At 40.9% G+C, this 25,457-nt stretch overlaps 1 protein-coding gene across 2 annotated transcripts; it reads left to right on the top strand.

Annotated features, from left to right (window-relative positions):
* The first annotated feature begins 5,517 nt into the window (after nucleotides 1–5,517).
* LOC110970445 (zinc finger protein basonuclin-1-like) lies at nucleotides 5,518–23,553 on the top strand. 2 transcript variants are annotated; one of them, XM_051944330.1, is made up of 8 exons: nucleotides 5,518–6,103; nucleotides 7,674–7,709; nucleotides 7,808–7,904; nucleotides 15,642–15,811; nucleotides 15,889–15,954; nucleotides 17,088–17,477; nucleotides 18,583–19,135; nucleotides 20,548–23,553. In XM_051944330.1, exons 2-8 carry the CDS (start codon nucleotides 7,683–7,685, stop codon nucleotides 21,312–21,314), a joined length of 2,070 nt encoding a protein of 689 aa, XP_051800290.1. In that variant the 5' UTR covers nucleotides 5,518–6,103; nucleotides 7,674–7,682; the 3' UTR covers nucleotides 21,315–23,553. The 2 variants fall into 2 exon arrangements, with proteins under 2 accessions (XP_051800290.1, XP_051800291.1); XM_051944331.1 differs by lacking the exon at nucleotides 5,518–6,103 and having other exon boundaries at nucleotides 7,210–7,709.
* The last annotated feature ends 1,904 nt before the right edge of the window (nucleotides 23,554–25,457 follow it).

The raw sequence follows: 25,457 nt of genomic DNA on the forward strand, positions 1-25,457 counted from the left end.
TGAAGATTTTCATCTTTGTGCTTTGATTTGGTGTCTTTTTGTTGAGGATTTTACCTCATTCTGTGGTGATTTACAATCTTTCTCTTGTCATTTTGTCCTCTCTTTTTTGATAGTTTTTGGCTATTTTGTGATTTTGCATCTCTTGGTGGTGATTTTGTCTTTGTTCTTTGAGATTTCATCTTTTGTGTTTGATTGGTGTCTTTTGTGGTGAAATTAGGCTTTTATATTGATGCTTTTGTGTCTTTGGCTGCTTTAGAATTTTCTGTGGTGAATTTTGTCTTTTGTGGAGATTTTTTTCTCTTTGTGGTCATTTTGTGCCTTTTGATCTCGATTCATTTCTTTTTGTTGATATTTGTACATCTTTTTGTGACTATTATAGTCATGTTTTTTGTAGTTTGGATCTTTTTGTGGTGATTTTGTATCTTTTTTTTGACGGTTTTGCATCATTTGTTGGGATATTGTCTTTTTTGGGAGTTTCATCTTTCGGTTTTGTGTCTTGTGGGGATTTCCTGTGTTTTTGTCATGGTTTTGACCATTTTTGTAGTTTTTCATTGTGTTTTGTGGTTTTTGAATCTTTTTATGTTGGTTTCATCACTGTTTATGGCGGTTTTCGCAAATTCCTGTGATTTTTTCCTTTTTAAATTTTTATATTTTGTGTTTTGATTTAATGTCTTTTGGTTTTCTCGTGTTTGGGTTTTCCGATTTTGAATTTATGGTGATTTTGTCTTTTTGGTGACTTTGGGCCTTTATGATGGTGTCATATTATAATAATTTTGGGTTCTTTTGTAAGGATTTTTGTCTCTTTTTGAGAGGATTTCAGCTCTTTTTTGGTCATTTTCATCTTTTTTTGGTAGTTTTGAACCTTCTTTCAGTCATTGTCACATTTTTTTTGGGTGATTTTGAATGTTTTTGCAGTGGTTTCGGGGCATTTAAAATGGTGATTTAGTCTTTATTAGGCCATTTTTTTGGTCTTCAAAGTGGTGATTGTCTTTTTTTGTGATTTTGGTACTTCATTGTACTGGTTTCATCTCTTCTTTGCTGATTTGGACCTTTGTAGGGGTCAATTTGACTTATTGGGGGATTTGGGCATTTATCATGGTGTCTTAGTCTTGTTTTTGTGATTTTGGCCCTTTATCGTAGTGGTTTTGTCTCTTCTTTGGTGATTTTGAGTCTGTTTGTGGTGATTTTGTCGTATTGTAATAATTTTAGGTTCTTTTGTACGTAATGATTTTTATCTCCTTTTGAGAGGATTTTGCATCTTTTTCTGGTGTTTTGGCTGTTTTGGTGATTTTTATCTTATTTTGGTGGTTTTGAGTCTTCGCCCAGTCATTGTCGTGTACGTCTAAGAGGGAGGTGTTTTTTTTTTTTAATCTGTTTGTGTTGATGCTATATCTCGTTGTATTTGTGTTTGTGTCTGGTCTTTTCATGCTTCCTCGTTGTTGTTTGCTTCACCTGTTGTCAGTAAAAGTTCATGAAATACTTCGACTCCATCAAATCAAAATATTTCAGCTTTAATTTGCTGAATCTGATCAGATGTTTGTGGACTAAAACTCACAAAACTTGTGTTTTCTGGCTGCAGCAGCTTCATTCCTTTTAAAGTGACACTCAGCAACTTAATCCTGTGTTCCTTTCAGGCTCTAATCCTGTTTTAGCGGCGAGTCGAGGATTAAACGTCTGAAAGGGTCGAGTGTTTCTGAAATAAAAGCAAACATCAGTACAAAAGGAATGAGTTGGGAGGTGTCAGCGTCCTGCTTTCGCTCCCTCATGAATATTCACAGCGCTTCGATCCCAGAAACTTCCTTCCTCCTCGTCCTCCTGCTGCTGTCCTAGTTGTACCTGCGACAACACACTCATCTAAACACCACGTCGACTGGCTTCTTCCCGCGCTGCCAAGCTGGCGTCTCTACAAAGGATGTGCCGGGAGTAATGACACAGATTTAAAGATGGAGGGGGAGGACGAGGAGCCTCGACATGTTCCCGTTAAACCTGCACACAGACGCACCGCTGTGTTTAGCGTCATGTAAAATTCAGCCGCTGAAGCCGCCGATTGAGGCGACAAATGACAGAAAGTGACAAACGAGGAAAAAGCGACCTGCAGCAGAGCAGATTTAAATAAAAACCAAGGAACGGAGGAAAGAACCTTGTTTTTCTGGAGCCATGAAACCCCGAAGGCCCCGAGTTTAAAGCTTCTGTTTGAATCAGAGCATAATCTAAAGTTCTGAACCTCTGTTTAGACACAACTATGAAGAGGAAGTGAAATAAAGTCTCCATCCTCTTATAAAAACCACCAAAGTCTGCAACTGACTTCCTAGAGCTTTTGGGATGGAATCATTCAAACACTTTCACCCTCATCCATTCCAGACCTGCCTTTCTTGATGGTTATTTTGGTTGACTCTCGGACCCATCCTGACTACCAATGGTCTCTCAGCACAGGTGATAGTTTGTGTTTTCCTGATGGTGGCAGTAACACAACTGGACCAGGGAACTTTATTCTGACAGTCGGGTGACTCTGGGATCTGAAGCTGGCTTTGAAATGGCTCCAAGTGGACTTTCTGACTCCAGTCCATTTCAGAATCATTATTTCCAGTCCACCTTGGAGTATTTTAGAGTCAATCTGGACAATTTTAGCTTCAGTTTGTTCAGTTTTTCAGTTATTCTAGATGTTTTCATTCACTTTGGAATAGTTTTGAGTAAATTTGGACAAATTCTGAGGCAACTTTCACTGTTTTTGTGTCAATCTGGGTCATTTTTTAAAAACGTTTTAGACATATTTTAGTCACTTTGGACAATTAAGTGAGTTTAAAAGTCATTGTAGACATCTTCCATCAGTAGTTTGGACCGTTTTTGAGTCAATTATGACAGTTTTGGTCGATTTTTTAAAAAAATTATTATTTGGACCATTTTTGTATCATCTCAGGCAACTTTTGAATATTTTTAGACATATTTTTGAGTCCATTTGGGCATTTTGAGGTAGTTTGGCTAATTTCAGCATCAATTTGTGCCGTTTTTGAATTATTATCGAAATGTTTTCAATCATCTTGGAGTATTTTGAGTAAATTTAGATAAATTTTGATTCGACTTTAACAGTTTTTGCCCCAATTTGGGAAGGTTTTAATAACTTTATACATGTTTTTAGTCATTTTGGACAGTTATTGAGTGAATTTCTGTCCATGTAGACGTCTCTTCAGTCAGTTTAGGCTGTCTTTGAGTCAATTTTGGCATTTTTGTGTCAATTTAGGGAACTTATGAGTTCAAGTCAGTAATTTTCTTTTCCAGATCTTTGCTGAGCTCCTCAGACTTTCGCTCTGTAGACTTTGATCTAATGAGTGGATCTGATGGTTCTATTTTAAACTGGATCAGAGGAGTCAGCAGCTGTAGTCGACTGGGAATCACTCAGGAGACGTTTAGAGGTCATGAAACTGGGAAACTAGATGAATGCAACTTTCTACATCAACAAACTGATAATTCAGGTTGCTGTATGTCTATTTTTTGATCCACTCCCTTCCAGAAACCTTTAATAAATCTATGAAAGAACCAAAATTCATGATTGTTTTTGTGACACAGTTCAGTGTTTGAATGATTCCATCAGAAGTTCTAAGAGTCTTTGGAGACTAAGATTCATGATCTAATGATCTTTCCAGGTGGATGGAGACTTTTGTTCAGCTCCTGATAGAAGACATTTTCTGACTTCTCTCTGCTGCTTCTTGGTTGTTCTGAGTTCTGTCCTTCTTCTTGGTTGTTGTTCTCCAGAGGTTCAGGACTTTCTATTCCAGGTTGGTGTTTTGTCCGTTCAGAACTCTGTCTTGATTGAAGCTGCTTTCCTTCTTCAAACGCTGCCTCCTGCTGCTGTTTGTTCGACCTGCTTCGTTCAGCCAAGAACTCAGGACCAGGACACACAAATCGACCCCTGAGATGTTCTGCAGGGATAAAGTTTGTCAGCGACGCTACGCTCGCTGACTAATATTCTAATTAGCACGACATCAAACCGGGGAAAAGAGGTCCAGCGGCTCCCAGCAGACGGCAGCCTGTCCAACAGCCCTACCTTCACTCGCATGTTTCCACCTCCGAGCTGCTGCACAACAACTTTCCAGGTCGATGCAGATCCCCGAGGAGACGTCTGACACGAGCTGCTCATCACCGTTTCATCATCTGAAGACGCCGAACGCACAGATACGAGCTGGAGGAGAGGTTTACAGACGCAACGTTTTACACTTAGAAAGACAGGATTTTATTCTGAGGTTCACATGGAACCACATGGAGACACAAAACAGCTAAATGACAAACAAAGTGACCATAAAGACACAAAAAATGACCCACAAAGAGCACAAAATGTCCAAAAAGAGAATGATAAAGGAACAGAAGCATGCCACGGAATCAAACCGAAAAGACACACAAAATTATCAAAAACAGTCCCCAAACAACCACAAATGGGCAAAACTGACCAAAAAGAGCCACAAAAATATCTAAAAAATACATAAATGACCACAGAGAGCTGAAAATAGAAGAAAATTTAAAGACTAAACCAACTGAAGGCTTGAGATGTCCAGAAACTTCAAACAAATGTCTAAAAAAGTATAAAAAGAGACAAATTTCAGAAAAAGACAGAAAATAGACAACATGCAAATGCAAAGACCCGCATTAAGGTCTAAAAACAGACAGAAAGTGACAATAGAAAGACAAAAAGAGGCCACAAACAAATATCTAAAAATGTCGACAAAGGCGCACAAACCAGCTGAAACACACAAAATACATAAAATAGACAAAAAAACCCCCAGAATGACAAAACTGAGACAAGAGCATCTGAAAAGGACACACAGACAAAAAGACACAAAATAATCAAAAAGAAACAAAACAACTAAGCGATGAATTAATCCTAAAAGACACACAAAGGATGAAAAGACACATTAAATGACCACAAACGAGACACAAAACAGCTAAAATGAGATGCAAAAACAACTAAAGATACACAAAGCAACTGAAGTACACACAAAACAAAAACACAAAATGACTAAAAATGCATAAAACGACAGAAAATACACACAAATGATGAAAATACACAAAATTACTGAAAATACATATAAAATGGTAAAAAAAACATAAAATGACTAAAAATACACATAAAGCAACTAAATAGACATGAAGTGACAAAAACTACACACAAAATTACTAAAAATACACATAAAACGACTGAACATACACACAAAACGACTAAAAAGTCATAAAACAACTAAAATACACAAAGCAACTGAAGTACACACAAACAATTAAAATACACAAAATGACTAAAAAAAATACAAAAAAATGACTAAAACTACACACGAAATGACTAAAACTACACGCAAAATTACTAAATGCACACAAAATAATTAAAAATACACAGACGGAAAGTACACAAAATGACTGAAAATACACACAAAATGATTAAAAATACACCTCAAGCGACTTAAAATGCACTCAAACTGCAAAAAATACACGTCTAGAAATACACATGAAACGACTAAGAATCCACACAAACTATTAGAGACAAAAACTACTGTAAAGATGCACAAAACGACTAGAAACGCACAAAGAAAAAAAACATAAAATGACTGAAAAGATGGAGAAAATGAGAGTGGAATAAAACGGTGACCAAAGACCAGAAATGAGCAGAAAGACACGAGAAAAGAGACGAAACAAAAACTTCTTTGTTCTCTGTCGTTTTACTCGTTTTATCTTTGAGGTTAAATTCTTCAGAAACGACAATAAAAACATGGATTAAATAATCTATAAATAAACACAAAGGGATCCTCCAGAGCAGCTGGTTCTGGTCGTTTCACTCTGAGGTTCTTCACTCTGAGCCTCAGAGGAACCTCCATCCTCAGGAGACACCAGGAACAGGAGAACCTACAAGGGAGACGCCGTCACAGTCCTCGTCCAATCAGGAGGCGAGGATGTGGGAAGGAGGCGGGGCCAGAGGATGAATGGATCCAGGAGACATAAAAGAGAGAAAGTGGTTCAGAGTCCAGAGGAGGAAAGAAACAAACGGACGGACGGACGGAGCAGAAAATAAAAACAGAAGAAGAAGGAGGAGGTTTTTTCTTTGAATTGATCTTCAGACTAACAGGTCAGAATGATTTTAATATTAATATCACTAATAAATATTGACGCTTAATCATTCATGCAGAATCATTTTAGTCTCTATACGCATTTTATATATTAATTTACATACTTTAAATTATTTCTAATTATTATTATGTAGATATTTTAAGTGATTAATTACGACTAATAAATTAAATATTTTTATGATTATTTTATTTATTGTTAGAAATAGTTTGTAACATTTTTAAGTTCTTCACTATTTTTTAGATATTATTTTAGGTAATTCTTTATAATTAATAATGCATTTCTTTCATTCTAATTATTTTATATCTTATTATAAATAGATTGTAATATTTTTTAATTCTTCATTGTTATTTAGAAGGCATTTTAAAGAATTTTTGTAATTAATAAATTACATATTTTTTCTTTATAATTTTTAGATATTATTTTAAATAGTTTGTAATATTTTTTAATTCTTTATTGTTATTTAGATATTATTATAAGTCATTAATTATCATTAATAATTTTCTTTATGATTATTTCACATATTTTAAAGAACTCATATTTTTAATACTTTATTGTTTAAATATAATTTTATGGAATTGTTTGAAATTAATATTTTTTCTTTGTAATTACTTTAAATATATTAATATAAATAGTTTACAATATTTTTTAATTCATTATTATTTAGATTATTTAAAATAATTGAAATATTTTTCTTTTAATTACTTCAGATACTATTTTATTATAGTTGAAATTATTTAAATTCTTCATTATTATTTCTATATTACTTTAGGTAATTGTAATAAATAAATTATAGATCTTTCTTTATAAAAATTGTACATCTTATTATGATAGTTTATAATATTTTGATTCTTCATTATTATTGATATAATTTTGATAAATAATTATCATTAATAAATTCTATTTCTTGATATTCATTTTAAGTATTCATTGAATGTTATTTTATTATTAGATAATAATTTCTAACTTATAGTTTTGTTAAGAAGTGTTTTTTTGTGTTACTTCAGATTGTTTCTATGTAATATTTTTATTTATTTTAAATTCTTTTTATTTATATTCTTTTCCATTATTAATTTAGAATTACTTGATCTGTTTTATTTTAAATAAGTTATATATCGATATTATTTATAATTGTTTGATCTATTTTGTTTTTAGTAATTTATATAGAGTTTATATAGTTTCTGATTATTTAATCTATTTTTATTTGAATAATTACTGGGAACAATTTAATTTATTAAAATATTTTTGATGTCATTTTAAACAATAGTTTGTATTTTATATGTAACCATTTTTTGCTTTTTGTAATTATTTTACATGAGAAATGATACATATATTTATTTGTAGTTTTTATATTTATTTAATATATTTATCATCCCTTTTTTAAAAAATCACGTTGTGATATATAGTTCATCTGGATAACAGAAATGTGACGCTAGCAACAATAATTACAGGATGGGAAATAAATAATTTTAAAATGAATAAATTAATATATTAATAAGTAAAAAGATAGAGATGTGTTTATTAACAGTCAGCAGAAATCAATGAATAAATCTCTGACTGTTTGACTGCAGGAGCGAGACATGAGGATGACTCCAGACGCCGAAGAGGTAAACTGTGTGTGTGTTAGTGTGTGTGTTACTGTGTGTTAGTGTGTGTTACTGTGTGTGTTTTCCAGCTGCTGATGAGGTGTGTGTTTGTGTTTCAGTCCATCAGGTGTTCAGTCTGCAGCTGTTTGTGTTTCAAACCAGGAAGTGTCCGACTCAGGTCATGTGATCGATGTGGACACGGCTGGGTGGCACACGGTAACACACGCAGACACACACACACACACACACACACACACATGCAGAGTAACACACACATTTACACACACGCACAAACACACGCACGTATGAGGAGTCAAAATGACAAAAACGGACAAATGAGACACAATTGAAAAAAGACAGACGCAAAATGACTAAAATGAGACACGAAACAACAACAAAACAAGAAAAACTGACACAAAATGACAAAAAATACATGCAAGCCAGGCAGAAAATGGGACAGAAAACAACTAAACAGAAATAAAATTAGACAAATGATGAAATTAAGACAAGAAGCAACAAAAACACGACAAACTGACACAAACCACAAACAAGACACACAACAACAAATACTTAAAATAATATAATACATTAAGTTAAGACACAAAACAGCAAATGATAACAACAAAATAGACACTAAACGACCCAAATGAGACAAAAAGCAACAAAAAACAAGACAAAATGACAAATTATGACAAATGAGAAACAAAACAACCCAAAGAAGAAGCATAATGACAAAAATGAGTTCAATAAATGGCTAAAAATGGCAAAAACTGAGACAAACTAGTCAATAAATGGTAGAAATGAGACACAGAACGGCAAAAATACAAGAAGAATTAATGCAGATTTGTGGTTTATTTGCTGAACTAATTATGGAGGAAAGTTTGTGGTTCAGAAGTCAACAATCAGAAAAAAGAAAGATTGTTCATTAAAACACGTTTCTGTGTGTGTGTGTGTGTGTGTGTGTGTGTGTGTGTGTGTGTGTGTGTGTGTGTGTGTGTGTGTGTGTGTGTGTGTAGAAATCAACCAGCTGCTGCAGTGACATGAAGTCAGGTGTCGCTGTCATCACGTCAGAGAGAACATCTGGAAACACACATTACCACACACATTAACACACAAACAGCGATTCTGTTGTGTTTTTCTGAGCTGTTAAACACACACCTGTTGATGAGACACAAAACAACTAGAGAGAAAAAACAACAACTAGACACAGACACAAAATAGCCACAGAGACACAAAACAACTGCAAACAGACACAAAACAACCACAGAGAGACACAAAACAACGACAAAGAGACACAAACAACCACAAAGACACACAAAACAACCACAGAGAGACACAAAACAACTAGAGAGAAAAAACAACAACTAGACACAGACACAAAATAGCCACAGAGACACAAAACAACCACAAAGAGACACAAAACAACCACAAAGACACAAAACAACCACAAAGAGACACAATCACAAAGAGACACAAAACAACCACAAAGAGACACAAAACAACCACAGAGAGACACAATCACAAAGAGACACAAAACAACCACAGAGAGACACAATCACAAAGAGACACAAAACAACCACAAAGAAACACAAAACAACCACAGAGAGACACAAAACAACCACAAAGAGACACAAAACAACCACAAAGAGACACAACCACAAAGAGACACAAAACAACCACAGAGAGACACAAAACAACCACAAAGAGACACAACCACAAAGAGACACAAAACAACCACAAAGAAACACAAAACAACCACAGAGAGACACAAAACAACCACAGAGAGACACAACCACAAAGAGACACAAAACAACCACAAAGAGACACAAAACAACCACAGAGAGACACAATCACAAACAGACACAAAACAACCACAGAGAGACACAATCACAAACAGACACAAAACAACCACAAAGAGACACAAAACAACCACAGAGAGACACAAAACAACCACAAAGAGACACAAAACAACGACAAAGAGACACAAAACAACCACAGAGAGACACAACCACAAAGAGACACAAAACAACCACAGAGAGACACAAAACAACCACAAAGAGACACAAAACAACCACAGAGAGACACAATCACAAAGAGACACAAAACAACCACAGAGAGACACAAAACAACCACAGAGAGACACAAAACAACCACAGAGAGACACAATCACAAAGAGACACAAAACAACCACAGAGAGACACAATCACAAACAGACACAAAACAACCACAAAGAGACACAAAACAACCACAGAGAGACACAAAACAACCACAGAGAGACACAATCACAAACAGACACAAAACAACCACAAAGAGACACAAAACAACCACAGAGAGACACAAAACAACGACAAAGAGACACAAAACAACCACAGAGAGACACAACCACAAAGAGACACAAAACAACCACAGAGAGACACAATCACAAACAGACACAAAACAACCACAAAGAGACACAAAACAACCACAGAGAGACACAAAACAACCACAAAGAGACACAAAACAACCACAGAGAGACACAAAACAACGACAAAGAGACACAAAACAACCACAGAGAGACACAACCACAAAGAGACACAAAACAACCACAGAGAGACACAAAACAACCACAAAGAGACACAAAACAACCACAGAGAGACACAATCACAAAGAGACACAAAACAACCACAGAGAGACACAAAACAACCACAGAGAGACACAAAACAACCACAGAGAGACACAATCACAAAGAGACACAAAACAACCACAGAGAGACACAATCACAAACAGACACAAAACAACCACAAAGAGACACAAAACAACCACAGAGAGACACAAAACAACCACAGAGAGACACAATCACAAACAGACACAAAACAACCACAAAGAGACACAAAACAACCACAGAGAGACACAACCACAAAGAGACACAAAACAACCACAGAGAGACACAAAACAACCACAAAGAGACACAAAACAACCACAAAGAGACACAAAACAACCACAGAGAGACACAATCACAAAGAGACACAAAACAACCACAGAGAGACACAAAACAACCACAGAGAGACACAAAACAACCACAAAGAGACACAAAACAACCACAGAGAGACACAATCACAAAGAGACACAAAACAACCACAGAGAGACACAATCACAAACAGACACAAAACAACCACAAAGAGACACAAAACAACCACAGAGAGACACAAAACAACCACAAAGAGACACAAAACAACCACAGAGAGACACAATCACAAACAGACACAAAACAACCACAAAGAGACACAAAACAACCACAGAGAGACACAAAACAACCACAAAGAGACACAAAACAACCACAGAGAGACACAAAACAACCACAAAGAGACACAAAACAACGACAAAGAGACACAAAAGAACAAAAAATGGCCATAAAAAGACACAGAGACAAAAACAACGACAAAGAGACAAAAACAACGACAAAGAGATACAAAACAACCACAAAGAGACAAAAACAACCACAAAGAGACACAAAACAACCACAAAGAGACAACAACAGCCACAGAAACCTAAAACAAGGCAGACCAGTTGTCCTCCTCTAACTTTAGGATCTCTCATCTTCTTTCTTTCCTCCAGCCCTGGAGCGGCTCCACCCTCAGCCTCCTCTAACTTTTTTGTCTCTCGTCTTTCTTCTGTTTCGTCCTGGAGCGGCTCCACCCTCAGCCTCCTCTAACTTTTCTGTCTCTCGTCTTTCTTCTGTTTCGTCCTGGAGCGGCTCCACCCTCAGCCTCCTCTAACTTTTCTGTCTCTCGTCTTCCTTCTGTTTCGTCCTGGAGCGGCTTCACCCCCAGCCTCCTCTAACTTTTCTGTCTCTCGTCTTTCTTCTGTTTCGTCCTGGAGCGGCTCCACCCTCAGCCTCCTCTAACTTTTCTGTCTCTCGTCTTCCTTCTGTTTCGTCCTGGAGCGGCTCCACCCTCAGCCTCCTCTAACTTTTCTGTCTCTCGTCTTTCTTCTGTTTCGTCCTGGAGCGGCTCCACCCTCAGCCTCCTCTAACTTTTTTGTCTCTCGTCTTTCTTCTGTTTCGTCCTGGAGCGGCTCCACCCTCAGCCTCCTCTAACTTTTCTGTCTCTCGTCTTTCTTCTGTTTCGTCCTGGAGCGGCTCCACCCTCAGCCTCCTCTAACTTTTTTGTCTCTCGTCTTTCTTCTGTTTCGTCCTGGAGCGGCTCCACCCCCAGCCTCCTCTAACTTTTCTGTCTCTCGTCTTTCTTCTGTTTCGTCCTGGAGCGGCTCCACCCTCAGCCTCCTCTAACTTTTCTGTCTCTCGTCTTTCTTCTGTTTCGTCCTGGAGCGGCTCCACCCTCAGCCTCCTCTAACTTTTCTGTCTCTCGTCTTCCTTCTGTTTCGTCCTGGAGCGGCTTCACCCCCAGCCTCCTCTAACTTTTCTGTCTCTCGTCTTTCTTCTGTTTCGTCCTGGAGCGGCTCCACCCTCAGCCTCCTCTAACTTTTTTGTCTCTCGTCTTTCTTCTGTTTCGTCCTGGAGCGGCTCCACCCTCAGCCTCCTCTAACTTTTCTGTCTCTCGTCTTCCTTCTGTTTCGTCCTGGAGCGGCTCCACCCTCAGCCTCCTCTAACTTTTCTGTCTCTCGTCTTCCTTCTGTTTCGTCCTGGAGCGGCTCCACCCTCAGCCTCCTCTAACTTTTCTGTCTCTCGTCTTCCTTCTGTTTCGTCCTGGAGCGGCTCCACCCTCAGCCTCCTCTAACTTTTTTGTCTCTCGTCTTTCTTCTGTTTCGTCCTGGAGCGGCTTCACCCCCAGCCTCCTCTAACTTTTCTGTCTCTCGTCTTTCTTCTGTTTCGTCCTGGAGCGGCTCCACCCTCAGCCTCCTCTAACTTTTCTGTCTCTCGTCTTCCTTCTGTTTCGTCCTGGAGCGGCTCCACCCTCAGCCTCCTCTAACTTTTTTGTCTCTCGTCTTTCTTCTGTTTCGTCCTGGAGCGGCTCCACCCTCAGCCTCCTCTAACTTTTCTGTCTCTCGTCTTCCTTCTGTTTCGTCCTGGAGCGGCTTCACCCCCAGCCTCCTCTAACTTTTCTGTCTCTCGTCTTCCTTCTGTTTCGTCCTGGAGCGGCTTCACCCCCAGCCTCCTCTAACTTTTCTGTCTCTTGTCTTTCTTCTGTTTCGTCCTGGAGCGGCTTCACCCCCAGCCTCCTCTAACTTTTCTGTCTCTTGTCTTTCTTCTGTTTCGTCCTGGAGCGGCTTCACCCCCAGCCTCCTCTAACTTTTCTGTCTCTTGTCTTTCTTCTGTTTCGTCCTGGAGCGGCTTCACCCCCAGCCTCCTCTAACTTTTCTGTCTCTTGTCTTTCTTCTGTTTCGTCCTGGAGCGGCTCCACCCTCAGCCTCCTCTAACTTTTCTGTCTCTTGTCTTTCTTCTGTTTCGTCCTGGAGCGGCTTCACCCCCAGCCTCCTCTAACTTTTCTGTCTCTCGTCTTCCTTCTGTTTCGTCCTGGAGCGGCTTCACCCCCAGCCTCCTCTAACTTTTCTGTCTCTCGTCTTCCTTCTGTTTCGTCCTGGAGCGGCTTCACCCCCAGCCTCCTCTAACTTTTCTGTCTCTTGTCTTTCTTCTGTTTCGTCCTGGAGCGGCTCCACCCTCAGCCTCCTCTAACTTTTCTGTCTCTCGTCTTTCTTCTGTTTCGTCCTGGAGCGGCTCCACCCCCAGCCTCCTCTAACTTTTCTGTCTCTCGTCTTTCTTCTGTTTCGTCCTGGAGCGGCTCCACCCTCAGCCTCCTCTAACTTTTCTGTCTCTCGTCTTTCTTCTGTTTCGTCCTGGAGCGGCTCCACCCTCAGCCTCCTCTAACTTTTTTGTCTCTCGTCTTTCTTCTGTTTCGTCCTGGAGCGGCTCCACCCTCAGCCTCCTCTAACTTTTCTGTCTCTCGTCTTCCTTCTGTTTCGTCCTGGAGCGGCTCCACCCTCAGCCTCCTCTAACTTTTTTGTCTCTCGTCTTTCTTCTGTTTCGTCCTGGAGCGGCTCCACCCTCAGCCTCCTCTAACTTTTTTGTCTCTCGTCTTCCTTCTGTTTCGTCCGGGAGCGGCTCCACCCTCAGCCTCCTCTAACTTTTTTGTCTCTCGTCTTTCTTCTGTTTCGTCCTGGAGCGGCTCCACCCTCAGCCTCCTCTAACTTTTCTGTCTCTCGTCTTCCTTCTGTTTCGTCCTGGAGCGGCTTCACCCCCAGCCTCCTCTAACTTTTCTGTCTCTCGTCTTCCTTCTGTTTCGTCCTGGAGCGGCTTCACCCCCAGCCTCCTCTAACTTTTCTGTCTCTCGTCTTCCTTCTGTTTCGTCCTGGAGCGGCTCCACCCTCAGCCTCCTCTAACTTTTCTGTCTCTCGTCTTCCTTCTGTTTCGTCCTGGAGCGGCTCCACCCTCAGCCTCCTCTAACTTTTCTGTCTCTCGTCTTCCTTCTGTTTCGTCCTGGAGCGGCTTCACCCCCAGCCTCCTCTAACTTTTCTGTCTCTCGTCTTCCTTCTGTTTCGTCCTGGAGCGGCTCCACCCTCAGCCTCCTCTAACTTTTTTGTCTCTCGTCTTTCTTCTGTTTCGTCCTGGAGCGGCTCCACCCTCAGCCTCCTCTAACTTTTCTGTCTCTCGTCTTCCTTCTGTTTCGTCCTGGAGCGGCTCCACCCTCAGCCTCCTCTAACTTTTTTGTCTCTCGTCTTTCTTCTGTTTCGTCCGGGAGCGGCTCCACCCTCAGCCTCCTCTAACTTTTTTGTCTCTCGTCTTTCTTCTGTTTCGTCCTGGAGCGGCTCCACCCTCAGCCTCCTCTAACTTTTCTGTCTCTCGTCTTCCTTCTGTTTCGTCCTGGAGCGGCTTCACCCCCAGCCTCCTCTAACTTTTCTGTCTCTCGTCTTCCTTCTGTTTCGTCCTGGAGCGGCTTCACCCCCAGCCTCCTCTAACTTTTCTGTCTCTCGTCTTCCTTCTGTTTCGTCCTGGAGCGGCTCCACCCTCAGCCTCCTCTAACTTTTCTGTCTCTCGTCTTCCTTCTGTTTCGTCCTGGAGCGGCTCCACCCTCAGCCTCCTCTAACTTTTTTGTCTCTCGTCTTTCTTCTGTTTCGTCCTGGAGCGGCTCCACCCTCAGCCTCCTCTAACTTTTCTGTCTCTCGTCTTCCTTCTGTTTCGTCCTGGAGCGGCTCCACCCCCAGCCTCCTCTAACTTTTCTGTCTCTCGTCTTCCTTCTGTTTCGTCCTGGAGCGGCTCCACCCTCAGCCTCCTCTAACTTTTTGTCTCTCGTCTTTCTTCTGTTTCGTCCTGGAGCGGCTCCACCCTCAGCCTCCTCTAACTTTTCTGTCTCTCGTCTTCCTTCTGTTTCGTCCTGGAGCGGCTCCACCCTCAGCCTCCTCTAACTTTTCTGTCTCTCGTCTTTCTTCTGTTTCGTCCTGGAGCGGCTCCACCCTCAGCCTCCTCTAACTTTTCTGTCTCTCGTCTTCCTTCTGTTTCGTCCTGGAGCGGCTCCACCCTCAGCCTCCTCTAACTTTTCTGTCTCTCGTCTTCCTTCTGTTTCGTCCTGGAGCGGCTCCACCCTCAGCCTCCTCTAACTTTTTTGTCTCTCGTCTTTCTTCTGTTTCGTCCTGGAGCGGCTCCACCCTCAGCCTCCTCTAACTTTTTTGTCTCTCGTCTTCCTTCTGTTTCGTCCTGGAGCGGCTCCACCCTCAGCCTCCTCTAACTTTTTTGTCTCTCGTCTTCCTTCTGTTTCGTCCTGGAGCGGCTTCACCCCCAGCCTCCTCTAACTTTTCTGTCTCTCGTCTTCCTTCTGTTTCGTCCTGGAGCGGCTTCACCCCCAGCCTCCTCTAACTTTTCTGTCTCTCGTCTTCCTTCTGTTTCGTCCTGGAGCGGCTCCACCCTCAGCCTCCTCTAACTTTTCTGTCTCTCGTCTTTCTTCTGTTTCGTCCTGGAGCGGCTCCACCCTCAGCCTCCTCTAACTTTTTTGTCTCTTGTCTTTCTTCTGTTTCGTCCTCCAGCCCTGGAGCGGCTCCACCCCCAGCCTCCATCCGGCTGCGGCCCAGTGGAGGTGGCCCTCCCTGGGCTGGTGTTCGACCTGAGCTCCCTGGTTCTGTACGGAGCTCAGGCGGTTCCGGTCCGGCTGAAGATCCTCCTGGACCGTCTGTACAGCGTCCTGACACCTGAGCAGGTAACCCTCACCTGATTGGACGGCAGCACGGTGACACGCCTCCTCTCAAGTGTGACTGACAGGTGTGTGTTTTCCAGGTGGGACACATCCTCCACACTCTGGGCTGGAGTCTGGGGGATTATGTCCGGGGCTACATGCTGCAGGTACGAGTACTAGACGTTCATCTGTCCCTTGTTTAATTCTGCCTCTTGTAGTTTAAAAAATGCTTCTTTGATGCATTAATGTCCATATTGTTGACACTTTGGTGCTTTATTCTTTAGATTTTGGACATTTTTAGACATTTAAAGTCCAGCTTTTTGACAATTCTGCTCATCAAAATTCAAATTATTGAAGCTTTTGTGAATCGACATCCCAGATTTTTTTTTTCCATTTTTTTTGGCACTATCCAGGTTTTTTACACTTCTGTAGAGTAATATTCACATTATTAACACTTTTATGGACACATTGATGCGTTACTATCCAAAATCTTGACGCTCCTGGATGCACAGTCCAGTGTTTAAAGACACAAAACAACCACAAAGAGACACAACACAACTTTAGTGTACTAATGTCCATGTTTTTGAAGGTTATTTTGTTGTATGATCTAGTTTATGGATCCCTTTGTTTGTTGATATCCAGATTTTTGACAATTTTATGCACTAATATCCAGGTTTATGCCTCTTCATGTTCTAATATCTGAATTATTGACACTCCTGTGTGTTAGATTTTCAGGTTATTGACATTTTTGTGAATTGATGTCTATATTTCTTTGACATTTCTGTGTTATTATCCACATTTTTGACAGTCGTATCCAAGTTTTTGACACTTTGCATCATTATCTAAGTTTTTTGCACTTTCGTGCATTGATATTTGGATTTCTGACAGATTAGTTTACTAATATCAAGCTTTTTTTGTCATAAGATCCAGTTTTTTGACACTTTTCTGTGTTAATATCCACAATTTCAACTTAATCCAGTAAAAAAAAATCTGCTATTTTTGAGCCTCAGAAGAAATCACAAATATGGTGAAATTTAGCTCTGAGGACCAAATTTTTAAAAATGTGAACAAAAAAAGTAATTGGAGTAGAGCATTCAGGATTTTTGAATGTCTAATGAATAGAAATGTTTACAACACAATCCCCAATACAAATAAGAACTCTGTCAATATGTCCACACATTTGATTTGGACTGTCTGACAGCTTCGTAAATGTTGGATTTAAACCGGCTCTTTCTGAGAAGTTTGGTCGGAAAACACTTTCTTTGTTCAGACGAAGGTTAAGGTCTTTGTTTCCCTCTAGTTTCCCGGTGGGAAGGTATTGAACCGCTGGCTGATGGTGACTCCAGAAGAAGAGATGCTCATCCTGAAACAGTTCCTTCGCTTTGGCGAGACTCGACCAATCGTGGAGCTGATGACGCTTCAGTGCCTGGAAGCTGCCAATCACCTCCCTGATCCAGAGCAAAAGCCCGCCCAGAAGACCTGTCAATCAAACAGGGGAACGCTGACCGTGTTGAGGAACCCTAGAGGAGAATCCCGATTGGTGGCTGGACTCTGTGGTTTTGAGAGGAACAGTCCATCCGACCACAGCGACACTGTCCACCACTTTGAAAACTTCCCAGGCGGACTTTCCTTGCTCCTGCCTTTCCACTTTGGAAGCTCCGCCTTCCACTGTTTGGTCCCTCCCACCAAGGTGATTCAAATAAATAACTTTTCTCTCCATTAGCAAACTTCTTAACCTTCTTTCTCTTAAAAAATACGTTTTCTTAGGTTTGATGCAGAACATAACCAGCAGAAACGTTTCAGTCCGTTTTAAGGCGCCCCAAACTGACAGCAAGATCGGTAGAACCATGTAGTCCAACAAAACAAACCTCTGTTGTTCTGTTACATAGAACTGGAGGAACTACTGTTTTTCGAAATCAAGGTCGCAGTTAGTCATAAGACTCAACACGACAATGAAGGCAGAAAGGCTGACAGGATGCAAGTTAAAGCAGTGTTTTAAACTAGTAGTCGGAGCGTTATCAGACAGTAATTGATTCCTCCTTTTAGAACTCCAGATGTAGATTTAGTTGTTTTTTAATCGCAAACATATCACATTTGTGTTGATTTGCTTCTCAATGATTGAAATTCTGCTCTAGTGTACTTTGTCTTGTAAACGTGAGCCATTAAGAACCCCAAAAGTCTCTGTCATGGAGCCCCTTTAGTCACTAAACTCCCACAATGCTCTCTGCTTGCCAACATGAACTGCCCCTAGTCCAAGTAATGCCCCCTCTTGTCTCAGTAGTATTAAACAATAGGAGGCTCCACCTGGTGGAACAACCAGGTACTAGAGCTGATCTGCAGCACTTGAACTGTTTATCTGGAAAACTGAAACACAGGGATCAATCAAGGCATTGGTTAACTGAAGAATTCAGAATTGGCACAAACCAAAATCTGATCTTTTGTCTGCTTTTGCTGTCATGCAGGAACCTTAAAGGGAGATCACAATTAGTGGCAGGATGCTAGGAATGCTAATTAAAAAAAAAAAAAGCCAACATGAATCCCTTCCTCAGGTCAGACACAGCAAACAAATTGCTGTCTTCCATCTTGTCAGACTCCCCCTGGTGGAACAACAAGGTGCTACGGCTAATCTACCGTACGCTTTCTGACATGCACGAGCTGTCTTCCGTCTTGTTTTTTTTTTTTTTGAAAGGGACGATTAGTGAGCTGTTTTTGTAAACAGCACCGCCTCATTTTTGCAGTAATAAGCCGCCTGTTGGTTCCTCATCTTATTGTGACCCTCTTTCCTCTTTCATCAGGAGCTTGTTCCTCCCAGTAAGCTAACACAGTGCCTCCGAAAACCCGGCGGGACCAAACTGGCCGCGAGACTCAAACAAGGAGGAGGAAGAGGAGAGGAAGGAAGTGATCTGACTTTGCAGCAAATTAAAGATGAACCGGCATTAAAAATCAAGACAGACCCAGACAAGCTGAACCCACCTCGGTCACTCTGGCAGCTGAACCCCTCGATCCACAACGACCAGGCGCTTCTCAGAGGGGAAACCAAACAGGAGAACACCACCTCTTCCTCACTCTATCCACCCATCTCCTCCTCTTCCTCCTCTCCTCTGAAGATTTCCCAGAAGATGCGAAGTCCTCCTCCTTCTCTGCAGCCTCTCCCATCCTTCTCCTCGTCCTTCCTTTGTCCTCTTCCCACCTCCACCTTTTCTTCATCCCTGCATCCTCTTCCATCCTCGTCTTCCTCCCTCCTTCCTCTCCCATCCTCCCTCTGCTCCCTTCCTTCTCCTTCCCCTGCAGGAGGTCGGAAAGGCAGGGTCTGCTGTGGCGTTTGTGGAAAAAGCTTCTACGACAAAGGTAGGGCTGCTGGGGTCTCTGTGCCTTCGACACATCAAGTAACTAGGGTGAATTCCTCTTAAGGTGGTCCTGGCGTTCCTCAGGGTTCTGTTTGAGATCCTCTAAAGATCTTGTTTTTTTTTTTAATTCTGCAGGTTCCTGTTCAAGGTCATCAACTGGTTTTATATCTTTGGTTCCACAGGGCTCAAGTCAAGGTCTACATAGTACCCTCACTTCATCTTGCCTTTAGAGTGTACTAGTATTACTTTTGCAGAAGATCTATATCGGTAATAAAAGATGCAGACTTGTTGTTGTGCACATTCCACTAATCTATCAACTTGAGGTTCCACAGGTCCCAATTCAAAGTCCTTAACTAATCTATGTTTTGATGTTTCACAGAATTCGAAAATATGTCTACTACTGATCCTACATGTTAGGGTCTCAGAGCGTTCCCTACCTAATTCTTCCTTAACTGCCTGTGCATTTAGAAACACCTAGACAATCCAACCAACAGTCTACTACCAGTACCATTTTTGAAGTCTTGATTTGTATAAATGGTTGCAGAGTTGTTGTCCTGCCACTTTTAAACATACTGGGTGGACATCTACAAATCCAGATGTCCTGAAGTTCCACAGGGACCAATGTGAGATCGTCTGCCAATCTTATATCTTGGGGTTCCACAGGGCACAAATCAAGGTCCTCTTATCTTTTATGTTAGGATTCAACAGAGTTCCTCACTTTATCCTTCTTTATACTTTCTTTAGGTCCCTCATTCAAATTAAGGTTCCCTTCTGGTCTTATTACATTGAGTTCCATATGTATCTCAAAGGTTACCCTTCCTTAACTCACTGTACTTTTAGGTACACCTGGACAATCTGATTCCTACGACGCAGATGTAATAAATGCTGCTAGTTGTGTTGTAAAGTGTTGTTGCCCTGCCAAGTTTAAACTTACATCAGGCTCATTACATTAATTTGGTGACTTAGAGTTCAGCAGGCATCGATTTGAGGCCCACTACCAACCTTATATTTTGTGGTTCCATGTAGTGCAAATTGAGGTCCCCAACTGATCTTTTATCTTTGAGTTCCACAGGGCTCAATTTACAGTCTTCTATTCATCTTATGTCCTTGGTCTCAACAGAGTTCCCCAACTTTATCTTTAACTATTTGAATCTGTAAGTACAATGGATCAATTTGGTTTCTACCAATACAACTGTCTCCTAACATCACCTCATAGAAAACCAACATGGGGAATAAAGGTGGCAGAGTCTTTGTTTTTCATACATTTAGCAGTTATTCCACTCATCTCGTGTCTTGGGGTTCCACAGGGTTCGATTCAAGGCCCCCTTTACTTGTGTATAATCCTAATCAGTTTTTTTCTCTTTCTTAGTAATTCATTTTAACAACAGCACTACTTCCCTTTTGTTTGTGCAGGAACGCTGAAGATCCACTACAACGCCGTCCACCTGAAGATCAAACACCGCTGCACGGTGACAGGCTGCACCATGGTGTTCAGCTCGCTGCGCAGCCGAAACCGACACAGCGCCAACCCAAACCCGCGACTACACACCGGGACCAGCAGAGACACAAACCCACACCGAAACCCACACTGTGACCACATGAGCATCCACAGTGAAACGCATGAGGCTAAACAGGTTAACAGAACTATAAATGACGCACAAACACATATGTGCAGGGAGTCAATGCTGTGGCAGCAGGGTGATGATGTACACAAACTTAATGTACACACTACAGAGAATGGGTTAAATGGCTGCCAGAACAACACATCCCCTCAGGCCAGCTCCCCTCCTTCCTCTCCTCACCCTCAAAGCCAAGATGCCGACCACAGCTTCACCCTGATGAACCCCCAGACCTCGCCACCTCCTCTCCTCTCCGCTCACAGTGCTCCCTCCCTGGGCTCGCCTCCCTCCCTCGTCTCCCTGGTGGCTCCGGACAAACCTGAACGTCGTCGACACCTCGTCCGATCACCTGTGCAGCCTCTTGGCCCCGCCCAGTGTGACAGTCAATCCATGTCACATGGTGTCGCAGAAGGAAAGCGAGGAGAGGCTCGCACCAATCAGCAGTGGCGGTGGGAGTCAGCTGACCCCACGCCGAAGAAGAAGCCCAGGAAGTCGAGCATGCCCGTGAAAATAGAAAGAGGGCCAATGGAGAGCAGGAAAGATGAAGCCGAGGAAGGATGAAGAGCTAAATCGCTAAAACTGAATTCAGTCCAGAAAAACAAAAATCAGCATTATGTGATTTTACTTGTTCTGCATGATTCCAGATTCTGAATCGATGCTCAGATATTTCATTCAACTGAGGCCAAGAAATCGACTGTGCTATATTTAGAGGTATAAGAAGCTGTTTTGAAGCTCTGCTGTTCAGCAAAGTTTAATAAAGATGGCAGAAAATGATCAATATTAAATCTGGAGATAAATGTTTTGTTTATGCGGAGAACCAATGAAGCCAAAATCAGGTGAACTGTTGATCTTCAGTGTGTTTTTTCACCAGGAACATGAATATTTGTTGGTAGCTGAACTCCCAGATATTAACAGTTGCCTCGATTGATGAGTTTGTTTGTGTTATTGTGCATCTTCTGTGTTTTAACACGTCTGTTTTTTTTTTGAAAGAAGATTTAATGTCCACATGGTGCAGTCGGTTGGAATCAAAAGATATTTTTTATTGCTTTCTTAACACCAGCAGCTCTTAAGAATTTGTAAATTCACACATTTGTGGCTGACAAGCTGCTCAGAATTCTGAGCTGAATTTGTGTGGTGCAGTTTAGTGTCAATGTGCAGTGCCAGTATTTACCCACCAGAGGGCGCTGCTGCGCAGTGAAGGTTTGTTGACAGCACATTTAAAACAGCAGCTGATGCACCGAGATTCTCTCTGGTTAAAAATCTAAAGGTTGGATTCATGTAATGAGTTAAATATTGATGTTGTGAATTTACTCAAAAATCCACATATTAAGGATTAAAACCCTCCAAAAATGATATGAAACACTTCTTTACTTGACTCTAGCCAGTATTGTTACAGTTTTTGTCACTCTTTGGTTCATTTCTCAGATCAGAACAGAAATTCTGTAAGCTACGTGTTCAATCTTCACATCATTGTGTCACTTCTGCACATCAAAAAAGCAGTTTCTCATTTCTGTGAGCAAGTTGCAAATGCTTTGGATCATCCTTGAAATGATTCTGTACAATTCTCTGCTGTTTCCTACATTGTCAATTGTTTATGTAACATTGATCTAAATGTATTATAATAGTCTCACCTTCCACAACATTTAGGCATTAGTTCATCACATCAGTCTTTACATGCAAAATGGTTGAACATGTTGTCAGAATATGTCAAGGATGTTTCTATACATTTCCATTAGACTTTTTTCTAAATCTGTCCTGAACTGGTAAATTTCTCCAAGAGAAGATATTTATGCTGTGGATGAGAACTTGTGGCCCAACAGACGGAACATCATGAGGTGTAGGAAGACTGAACTGTAATTCCTACAGCACTGCATGTACAGTTTTCCCTCAGGAGATTGTCCTATGTTCACATTTCTACTTTTGTTGTTTTGTTTTCTCTTTGTGCTATGCAGCTGTTCTCCTTTCTGTATCACAAAAACGTGGTCTGTCAACAAATTACAACACAAACAGTAAAAGCATAAATGTGAATCTTGTCCAGTTTCTTGTAATCGATCTCCCACATACACTAAGATGTAACTTACAGTTTACAGTAATTGTCACCAAACCTTATCCATAGTTTACATCAGAACATCCCTCCAGAGAACACTGTTAGAATGACAACATGACTAAACAATCTGTTTTATCCACACAGTGACACAGGACTGGTCATTCTGATGGACCTGAAATGTTCACTGACAGATATTTACTGTAGAGAGATGGACTAATCATCTTATGCAAGAGACTGGCTTTTGCAGGTACTCCATGGTGTTTTGCTATTTGTACGAATTGTTTTGAGAAATATATTTACTATTTTGCAAATGTCGAGGATGATTGGAGAAATGAACCAAAGCAAGTGAGAAAAACTGCAAATATAAATACAAACAAAAAATTTTGGAATGTGTTGTGAAGATGAACATAATGACCACTAGGGGGCACAGTAGTGTCAATTTGCAACTGATTAATTGATGGGTAGTGTTGATGTTATCTGTCTTTTTGCCAAAGCAAAATTATTGGGGGTGAGTTTGTTTTTCATTGAATATTTTTCATGGCACTGATTGGAATAAATGAATGAATTTAGAGGTGGGATAAAATAAGCCTTAACTTCTTCCCACAACCTTTTCAACATGTAGAAATTTTGTTTTCCTCTCATTGTCCTTATATGAGAAGCATGATGTACTATTCTAGTTGTTAATGTGAATGATTCGTTGAATATTTTTAAATTACATATTCGAAATAAATGAATGAATGAATTAATAAAAAATTACTGAATTTATATTTTTTTCACAAGTTTAAAATGAATGGGATCCTATGGGAAAACAGACTGAACTTTGGTTGGACATTCATCTCCAGAAGTCATTTAAAACACTCCTAAAGCTCCCCTGAATGAGTATCCATCAACTGTTGACCCTGACCTTCAGGTTTTCGGTTTTGTTCTCTCATTAGACTGAAATTCAGGAACACAAAACATTAGAAACACATCATGAAACAGTCCAGCTGGAGCCTCATGTTTGCTGTCTTTGTTTCTAATGTTGTGGAGCTTTAATAAATGTCAAGAGAGGAACTTTGAGCAAGTTTTGACCAAATGCTCTGTAGCTTCCACTGAACCACCCATCCATGCCCTAGCTTTATCCTCTGTAGGGTATCAGGAGAGTCTGTCCAAGCTGACTGAAGGTGGAGGTTCACCTGGACAGGTAACAGTGCAGACAACCAAACACACTCACCGTTTAGACTAAACATCAAAGTAGGGTCAAAATACCAGCATGAACAAATGTAGATAGAACTAGGACTGAAATGTGAAGCATGTACACAACACAGAGGACTGTGGGTCGGTTTGGAAGTGGAGCTACACTTTCAGGTCCTTGTTTGGTTTCCTTCAAGTCTTTTGATATTTCTGAGGAAGTTTGTCATGTCCTGTGCTCTGAAGATATCTTCATGATGGTGGAGTCTGTGTTTTGGGTGTCTCTGATATACAGATTGTATCGCAAACAACAAGTATCCTGTCTCCTGAAAGTCTGGAGCATCATCAGTGTGGAATCCAGACACATTATGTGATTTAATCTGTGTGTTTGGGTTCAGGTATGTTTTACCTTGTATCTTGGAGGACAACCCAAAACAGAAAACACCCAAAGAGGGATTTTCTGAAGGACCTGCTGAATATGGACACATTTTAGTTGAAATGTTCAAATAAAATCCGCTGGAGGTTTCGTTCTGTCTGTAAAACCAGCTGAGGTTCTGCAGTTCAGTCCCCCTCCTCTCAATAAAGAAACTTAATATTGAGCATAAAACATGTTTTATAGGGCGGCCAACTTGTGAGCAGACCTTAGAGTGAGATTTGTTCTGTGTGTGATGCTGGGTCCTCCCCCAGAACAGTTAGAAAATTATTGATCCTATTTCCTGCATTCTGGTGTATTTTAAGAGCATTTTGCCCTTTTAAATACTTATTATAGAGATAAGGGATCATAAAAAAACAAAAACATTGAGCTTAAAAAAATCAGAAAAAAAAACAGAGAAGGGCAGGCAGTATTGAAAATGGTTCTTCATGTAAAATATGGATGAAAGTTCTGTGGCTGGATGAGCACAACACATTTCAGTATTAAGCCAGCCCTCTGGACTTCCAGTAAGCTGTGTTCCTATTGGCTGTCCAGGTGGCTGCTTGGTGTCATCAGGAACACCTCAGCAGCTCACTGTCTTCCTGCTTTATTTCTGCAGTCAAACATTTCCTCTGCTTCTCTTCACTGAACCTGGTTTTCCTCCGTTGCTTTAGTTTGTTCTGTAGGTGTTGGCTTGCAGCTTCCAGCAGTAAAATCCTCTTTAATGTGTTTCTTGGTGTGTTTTAGGGCTTTGTACTGGATAGTTGTCTTGGTAAATGTGGTTCTTTAGCCACAGTTAGCACATGGTGCTAATGTGTGCAGTGATTAGTGGATTTGGTGCAGCTGAGTTGTCTTTATCTTGGCTGTAGTGAGTCTTTAGAGGTTTTGGGTCAGACACATTCTGTGTTCTTGTTTGTGAACCAACATTGGTTGTCCAGAAGGTAAGAGTTCCTGTCCTGATTCTCTGTTTAAAGAGCTTCTCTGGTAGGCTGCAGGAGACTTTAGCGTTTGGGTTGTGCTAGTTTGGTTTTTGTCCGGTTTCATTTGGACGACTATCTTGAGGCCCCTCCATGTG

Source organism: Acanthochromis polyacanthus, chromosome 24, assembly GCF_021347895.1.
Source record: "Acanthochromis polyacanthus isolate Apoly-LR-REF ecotype Palm Island chromosome 24, KAUST_Apoly_ChrSc, whole genome shotgun sequence".
NCBI classification, from domain to species: Eukaryota; Metazoa; Chordata; class Actinopteri; family Pomacentridae; genus Acanthochromis; species Acanthochromis polyacanthus.

Coding starts and splice junctions, on each gene's coding strand:
- LOC110970445 (XM_051944330.1), top strand. CDS start 7,683: ATGAGGATGACTCCAGACGCCGAAGAG. Junction 7,905..15,641: donor ACACGGCTGGGTGGCACACG/GTAACACACGCA, acceptor TTCGTCCTCCAG/CCCTGGAGCGGCTCCACCCC. Junction 19,136..20,547: donor AAAAAGCTTCTACGACAAAG/GTAGGGCTGCTG, acceptor TTGTTTGTGCAG/GAACGCTGAAGATCCACTAC.